At 42.3% G+C, this 8807-nt stretch overlaps 1 protein-coding gene across 1 annotated transcript; it reads right to left on the bottom strand.

Annotated features, from left to right (window-relative positions):
• Positions 1 to 5068: 5068 nt before the first annotated feature.
• LOC135535025 (protein qua-1-like) lies at positions 5069 to 7078 on the bottom strand. The gene has a single exon (XM_064961768.1). It carries the CDS (start codon positions 7076 to 7078, stop codon positions 5069 to 5071), a length of 2010 nt encoding a protein of 669 aa, XP_064817840.1.
• Positions 7079 to 8807: the final 1729 nt, after the last annotated feature.

Genomic DNA, 8807 nt, shown 5'->3' with positions numbered 1-8807 from the left:
GCCGTGAGACCAGTGAACTGAGATAAGGTGGAGCTTTACCGAGCATGGACTTGTAGATGACCTGGAGCCAGTGGGTCTGGCGAGACGAACATGTAGCAAGGGCCAGCCAACTAGAGCATACAGGTCGCAGTGGTGGGTGGTATAAGGTGATTTGGTAACAAAACGGATGGCACTGTGATAGACTGCATCCAGTTTGCTGAGTAGAGTATTGGAAGCTATTTTGTAGATGACATCGCCAAAGTCGAGGATCGGTAGGATAGTCAGTTTTACTAGGGTAAATTTAACTTACTAGGGTAATTTAGGTACTAGGGTAAGTTAGGGTAAGTTTGGCGGCGTGAGTGAAGGAGGCTTATATATTTAGGAGGTACTCTTAACTAGCTTGCTTACAATTTGTGATGAGTGTGTCGTTGCAGAAGTAAATACTCCTATGCTAAAAAATAGATATCTATTCTTTTTCTTTACAGAAACAGTTGTATGTTGTTGTTTTTTTGATCACCTGCCCCCCTGAGAGATCTATGACTCTGATTATGACCGAAATCCTTCCTCACCACATTGTTTGCACTCACAGTCCTTATCTGTCCAATAAGAAGCAACCAACACGTTATTTTATTTCTTCCCAGCGCTCACAGTCCTTATCTGTCCAATAACCAGGAAATCTCATAAGAGATAAGAGATTTCCTCAAGCAGGTCCCATCTGAGTCAAAGGTGATCAATGGCCTTCATAGCCGTATATATATTTTTAAAAACCACAGCAGGTGTTATTTCACATATGCTGTTTTACAGCAACCTGGGCTGGTCTAGTGGGTTCCTGCGGCTGCCTTTCAGACCAGGAGAGAATTGGTTTGAATCGGAACTCTTCTAACACTTCTTACTGTCCTGTTCATTACCACTATCCAATAAACAGGAAAATGAGCAGGAAAATGAGCAGTGGCCAGTCAGGTGACTAAAACCTAAACATGGATCAGCTCGTGCTTTCTAGTATGATAGTCCTTACAGCATGTCGAGAGTCTGGCTTGGCACGTTGCCAACTACTAGATCCCACATTTTAGCCTTAACCACCACATGTTGTTTAAGTAGGAAGGTGTTCAGGTCTCCGCAGACCAACTGTCAAAACGGTTTGCTTGTTTGGAAAACGTAGCTGTTGACGCTTGGTGAGTGTGGTGTGGGAAGATGTGTGGCAATGGTAAACCGCATAATGACTAGTTGTCTCCTCGTTGTTGGCTCACCATGACAAGAGTCGTGCTCCCTGCTGACTGTTCTGTCCCTGTTTCTCCTCTATAGGGAGTCCTTCCCAGGCCCCTGCTGTGATGAACCCACCTCTCTGACACTACCTTCCATCGCCCCTCCCTTGGACCACCTCGCTCCCCCCTCCAGCCACGGACCCCCGAAGGAGACCCGTGGAGGATGTTCTGGAGGAGTTAAACTACGCATCAAGAACAGGTCAGTCCTGGTCCGGTCTCTGTATGTCTCCATGGGTCAGTTTCCTGGCCACGGACAGTATTTTACATTCTCCTCAACGGTCTAGTTTTTATTTTGGTGATTGTTAATTCTCAAAGATCATCTTATTAAAAAAAAAAAATATGTATATATATATATACAGTTACATTATCTTTTCTACATACCTTTTTTTTTTGTACTTTTACCTTTTTCTCCAGAATTTTGTGATATCCAATTGGTAGTTTGCACTCCTTCTTGGCAATTTCTAGCGTGAATAGCCTTCACGTCTCAGAACAAGAATAGACTGCCGAGTTTCAGAAGAAAGTTATTTGTTTCTGGCCATTTTGAGCCTGTAATAGAACCACAGACGCTGATGCTCCAGATACTCAACTCGTCTAAAGAATTCCAGGTGTATTGCTTCTTTAATCAGAAACAACAGTTTTCAGCTGTGCTAACATCATTGCAAAAGGGTTTTCTAATGATCAATTAGCCTTTTAAAATGATCAACTTGGATTCGCTAACACAACGTGCCATTGGAACGCAGGAGTGATGGTTGCTGATAATGGGCCTCTGTACGCCTATGTAGATATTCCATAGTAAATCAGCCGTTTCCAGCTGCATTAACAATGTCTACACTGTATACCGGATCAATTTGATGTTATTTTAATGGACATTTCTAATTGACCCAAACTTTTGACCGGTAGTGTATATATCTACACAGTACCAGTCAAATGTTTGAACATGCCTACTCATTCGAGGGTTTTTCTTTATTTGTACTATTTTCTACTTTGTAGAATAATAGTGAAGGCATTGAAACTATGAAATAACATATATAGAATCATGTAGTAACCAAAAAAGTGTTAAACAAATCAAAATATATTTTATATTTGAGATTCTTCAAAGTAGCCACCCTTTGCCTTGATGACAGCTTAAATTAAATTTAAATTAAATTTAAACCTGTTTTTGATTTGTCATTATGGTGTATTGTGTGTAGACTGCTGAGGATGTTTACCTATATAATAATTTTTTGAATAAGGCTGTAACGTAACAAAAAGTTGAAAAAGTTAAGGGGTCTGAATACTTCCAGAAGCCACTGTATATGGAGAGAGAGAGAGAGAGAGAGAGAGAGAGAGAGAGAGAGAGAGAGAGAGAGAGAGAGAGAGAGAGAGAGAGAGAGAGAGAGAGAGAGAGAGAGAGAGAGAGATCAAGACAAACCGAGAAAAAGAGATTTAGAGAGAAAGAAATGAGAGAAAAAGGTCAAAAGGTCAGATATTTATAGCTCTCGGCCCTGTCACCGGTTCCTGTCTGCTTCAGGAAGAGAAGGTGTTTTGTCCCAAATTGCACCCTATTCCCTATATAGTGCATTACTCTAGACCAGAGCCCACATAGGCCCTGTTTAAAAGTAGTGCACTTTACAAGAAATAGGGTGCTATTTTGGGACACAGCAAAGGAAGATATGATCTTAGGGATGCATCATTATTATGACCACTTCCTCCTCCGTGTGCCTCGTGCCGCACGGGAACATGAAACGGAGGGGAATTTACTCAGGAACTAAAGACTGACTCTCTCCACTGGCACGTCTCTCCTCTTGTGGGCTTTCCAAACTCTCGCCAGTTGAGAGGGCTTTGTTTTTCACTTTGAAAATGTTTTGTTTTGTTTTGTATTTGTTTGCCGTTTACTTCTGGAATCTTCTCAGCCTCCGTCTTGTCACTGTGAACATAGACGTACCTGGCCGACACCTCAGAATAGGTGTGGACAAAGGTGTTTAAGTGCCCGTTTGGCTATGCTCTGGTCAGTTGGGTTTTGGTCATCATTAGGGGAGGCTGTAGCACAGCCTGGTAGACCACACCTGTGTCTTGTTGGTAAAGACAGGTTTTGCCTGCTTATAGTTTTTTTTTTTGGGGGGGGGGGGGGGGGGGGTTGAAGACTAACCATTTAAAGTCATAATTGTGTTAAATGTTCACCACCACCAGTGCTGTGTAGTTCAAACCAACCACCTGTTACACCTCTGCCTGCCTCCTAACAATATGTTTTGTCCTTAGGGCTGCTATAAGGTCCCTATTTTACAATGTCACTGTGTATGTTTCCTGTCCTCTGGTTGTGTGGCATCCTGGTTTGGAAAACTGTTAGCATTAGTCACTGGCTTGAACTTATAAAGAAATCAGTGTGTATTTTGATAGTCATTGTGTGTGTAAAGGCTGATGGCCCCATATCGTTGCTGTGTTTGACTACTGAGTTGGCGTAGCTTAGGACTCCATATCACTGATGTGTTTGGCTACTGGAGTTAGCGTAGCTTAGGACTCCATATCACTGATGTGTTTGGCTACTGAGTTAGCGTAGCTTAGGACTCCATATCACTGATGTGTTTGACTACTGAGTTAGCGTAGCTTAGGACTCCATATCGTTACTGTGTTTGACTACTGAGTTAGCAAAGCTTAGGACTCCATATCACTGATGTGTTTGGCTACTGGAGTTAGCATAGCTTAGGACTCCATATCACTGATGTGTTTGGCTACTGGAGTTAGCATAGCTTAGGACTCCATATCACTGATGTGTTTGGCTACTGGAGTTAGCATAGCTTAGGACTCCATATCACTGATGTGTTTGACTACTGAGTTAGCGTAGCTTAGGACTCCATATCGTTACTGTGTTTGACTACTGAGTTAGCAAAGCTTAGGACTCCATATCACTGATGTGTTTGGCTACTGGAGTTAGCATAGCTTAGGACTCCATATCACTGATGTGTTTGACTACTGGAGTTAGTGTAGCTTAGGACTCCATATCGTTACTGTGTTTGACTACTGAGTTAGCGTAGCTTAGGACTCCTTATCGTTACTGTGTTTGACTATTGAGTTAGCGTAGCTTAGGATTCCATATCACTGATGTGTTTGACTACTGGAGTTAGCGTAGCTTAGATTTCCATATCACTGATGTGTTTGACTACTGGAGTTAGCGTAGCTTAGGATTCCATATCACTGATGTGTTTGACTACTGGAGTTAGCGTAGCTTAGGATTCCATATCACTGATGTGTTTGACTACTGGAGTTAGCGTAGCTTAGATTTCCATATCACTGATGTGTTTGACTACTGGAGTTAGCGTAGCTTAGATTTCCATATCACTGATGTGTTTGACTACTGGAGTTAGCGTAGCTTAGGATTCCATATCACTGATGTGTTTGACTACTGGAGTTAGTGTAGCTTAGGATTCCATATCACTGATGTGTTTGACTACTGGAGTTAGTGTAGCTTAGGATTCCATATCACTGATGTGTTTGACTACTGGAGTTAGCGTAGCTTAGATTTCCATATCACTGATGTGTTTGACTACTGGAGTTAGCGTAGCTTAGGATTCCATATCACTGATGTGTTTGACTACTGGAGTTAGCGTAGCTTAGGATTCCTGCTGCTTTCCTCTGTAGAGAAGAGAGATGACATCCATCCGAGCATCTTCATATCTCGTATTTCATCAAAATAAAACACATCACTGCTGCGCCTACCCAGTTTCCATTCTCCTTTATCCTCATCACAACAGAACCGTTTCCATTCTCCTTTATCCTCATCACAACAGAACCGTTTCCATTCTCCTCTATCCTCATCACAACAGAACCGTTTCCATTCTCCTCCATCCTCATCACAACAGAACCGTTCCGTTCTCCTTTATCCTCATCACACCAGAACCGTTTCCATTCTCCTTTATCCTCATCACAACAGAACCGTTTCCATTCTCCTTTATCCTCATCACACCAGAACCGTTTCCATTCTCCTTTATCCTCATCACAACAGAACCGTTTCCATTCTCCTTTATCCTCATCACACCAGAACCGTTTCCATTCTCCTTTATCCTCATCACAACAGAACCGTTTCCATTCTCCTCCATCCTCATCACAACAGAACCGTTTCCGTTCTCCTTTATCCTCATCACACCAGAACCGTTTCCATTCTCCTTTATCCTCATCACAACAGAACCGTTTCCATTCTCCTTTATCCTCATCACACCAGAACCGTTTCCATTCTCCTTTATCCTCATCACAACAGAACCGTTTCCATTCTCCTTTATCCTCATCACACCAGAACCGTTTCCATTCTCCTTTATCCTCATCACAACAGAACCGTTTCCATTCTCCTTTATCCTCATCACAACAGAACCGTTTCCATTCTCCTCTATCCTCATCACAACAGAACCGTTTCCGTTCTCCTCTATCCTCATCACAACAGAACCGTTTCCATTCTCCTCTATCCTCACCACAACAGAACCGTTTCCATTCTCCTTTATCCTCATCACAACAGAACCGTTTCCATTCTCCTTTATCCTCATCACAACAGAACCGTTTCCGTTCTCCTCTATCCTCATCACAACAGAACCGTTTCCATTCTCCTCTATCCTCACCACAACAGAACCGTTTCCATTCTCCTTTATCCTCATCACAACAGAACCGTTTCCGTTCTCCTTTATCCTCATCACAACAGAACCGTTTCCGTTCTCCTTTATCCTCATCACAACAGAACCGTTTCCATTCTCCTCCATCCTCATCACAACAGAACCGTTTTCATTCTCCTTTATCCTCATCACACCAGAACCGTTTCCATTCTCCTTTATCCTCATCACAACAGAACCGTTTCCATTCTCCTTTATCCTCATCACAACAGAACCGTTTCCATTCTCCTTTATCCTCATCACAACAGAACCGTTTCCGTTCTCCTTTATCCTCATCACAACAGAACCGTTTCCATTCTCCTTTATCCTCATCACACCAGAACCGTTTCCATTCTCCTTTATCCTCATCACAACAGAACCGTTTCCATTCTCCTCCATCCTCATCACACCAGAACCGTTTCCATTCTCCTTTATCCTCATCACAACAGAACCGTTTCCATTCTCCTTTATCCTCATCACACCAGAACCGTTTCCATTCTCCTTTATCCTCATCACAACAGAACCGTTTCTATTCTCCTCCATCCTCATCACAACAGAACCGTTTCTATTCTCCTCCATCCTCATCACAACAGAACCGTTTCTATTCTCCTCCATCCTCATCACAACAGAACCGTTTCCATTCTCCTCTATCCTCATCACACCAGAACCGTTTCCATTCTCCTCCATCCTCATCACAACAGAACCGTTTCTATTCTCCTCCATCCTCATCACAACAGAACCGTTTCCATTCTCCTCCATCCTCATCACAACAGAACCGTTTCTATTCTCCTCCATCCTCATCACAACAGAACCGTTTCTATTCTCCTCCATCCTCATCACACCAGAACCGTTTCCATTCTCCTCCATCCTCATCACAACAGAACCGTTTCCATTCTCCTCTATCCTCATCACACCAGAACCGTTTCCATTCTCCTCTATCCTCATCACACCAGAACCGTTTCCATTCTCCTCCATCCTCATCACAACAGAACCGTTTCTATTCTCCTCCATCCTCATCACAACAGAACCATTTCCATTCTCCTCCATCCTCATCACAACAGAACCGTTTCTATTCTCCTCCATCCTCATCACAACAGAACCGTTTCTATTCTCCTCCATCCTCATCACAACAGAACCGTTTCCATTCTCCTCCATCCTCATCACAACAGAACCGTTTCCATTCTCCTCCATCCTCATCACAACAGAACCGTTTCCATTCTCCTCCATCCTCATCACAACAGAACAGTTTTAAGAGTTCCTCTGTGCATAAATAAAAGCAGAGCTCTGTGCAAACAGGCAGAAGGTCTATAAATACGACCTCAGAAACAGATCAGTCGTTGAGTTTCATCCTAATATGGCTGTCCCGTTAAGTTGATTTCACGTGACGTAGGGGAGTGGAGCGCCGGCCGTTTCAGTTGGTTCCGTTTCAGTGGAATGTTCAAAGTGAACGGAATAATTCAACAATGTTCTAGACGTTCTGTATCTTTTCTGTTGTCTCTCTGTGTGTCCAAAATGGCACTCTGTTCCCTCTGTTTCCTATATAGTGCACTAAAGAGTGCACTTTAAAGCAAACAGGATGCCATTGTGGATACAGACACTGATAAATAGATGGATGTTATTGGAGGACTTGTGGAGGCATTGCCATGGAGACCGCCCGTAATACCATGGCACCGTAGTTTCACTGTGTACACAACACTACCACCCAGATCTCTCTGTGTATACCTAGGCTAGGGCCTCGCTGTGTTACGGCTCTACAGTGCACAGTATGTAGAGTGAAAAAAGGACCTACTGAGAATTTAGAAGCTTTGGCTTCTGTGTAAACTGGCCCTTTACTGTGGGAGCAGAGCAGACTGGTTGGACCGTAGTTTCTCCATCTACTGTATGTCAGATGGCAGTTTGAACTTAGAACCCAGTTGCTATGGGTGACCTTTGTTATCTTACATGGGATATTCTAGAGTTTACTGAAGATTCTCTCTCGGAATGTAAACAGTTCTAGAATCGGAAATCTTTAATGAAATATTAAATGCAGACAAGCTTTACACCGAATGTACAAAACATTAGGAACACCGTCCTAATATTCAGTTGCACCCCCTTTTGTCCTCAGAACAGCCTCAATTCGTCGGGGCATGGACTCTACAAGGTGTTGAAAGCGTTCCAAAGGGATGCTGACCCATGTTGACTCCAATGCTTCCCACAGTTGTGTCAAGTTGACTGGATGTCCTTTGGGTGGTAGACCATTGTTGATACACACGTGAAACTGTTGAGAGTGAAAAACCCAGCAGAGTTGAAGTTCTTGACACACTCAAACCGGTGCTGCTGGCACCTACTACCATAACCGGTTTAAAGGCACTTACAGATTTTGTCTTGTCCATTCACGCTCTGAATGGCTCACATACACCATCCATGTCTCAAGGCTTAAAAATCTTTATTAAACTCGTCTGCTCCCCTTCATCTACACTGATTGAAGTGGATTGAACAGGTGACATCAATAAGGGGTCATAGTTTTCACCTGGTCGGTCTGTCGCTGAAAGATGATCCTAATGTTATGTCCACTCAGTGTATAATGTGATGAAGTTGTATTTATCCAACAGATCCCTTGTGATCAGTCTGAGGTTAGTCACACATATATATAGTTCTATGGTTATAGAACTATATATATATGGTATATCTCTATGGTTATAGAACTATATATATATGGTATATCTCTATGGTTATAGAACTATATATATATGGTATATCTCTATGATTATAGAACTATATATATATGGTATATCTCTATGGTTATAGAACTATATATATATGGTATATCTCTATGGTTATTGAACTATATATATATGGTATATCTTTATGGTTATAGAACTATATATATGGTATATCGCTATGGTTATAGAACTATATATATATATGGTATATCTCTATGGTTATAGAACTATATATATGGTATATCTCTATGGTT

The sequence above is a fragment of the Oncorhynchus masou genome, unplaced genomic scaffold, assembly GCF_036934945.1.
Source record: "Oncorhynchus masou masou isolate Uvic2021 unplaced genomic scaffold, UVic_Omas_1.1 unplaced_scaffold_4335, whole genome shotgun sequence".
NCBI classification, from domain to species: domain Eukaryota; kingdom Metazoa; phylum Chordata; class Actinopteri; order Salmoniformes; family Salmonidae; genus Oncorhynchus; species Oncorhynchus masou.
Note: the sequence above shows the minus strand (reverse complement) of the source record. Positions and strands in the feature narration are given on the sequence as shown.

Excerpts from the sequence above, each read along its gene's own strand:
- LOC135535025 (XM_064961768.1), bottom strand. The coding sequence starts at position 7,078 with ATGGAGGAGAATGGAAACGGTTCTGTTGTGATGAGGATGGAGGAGAAT.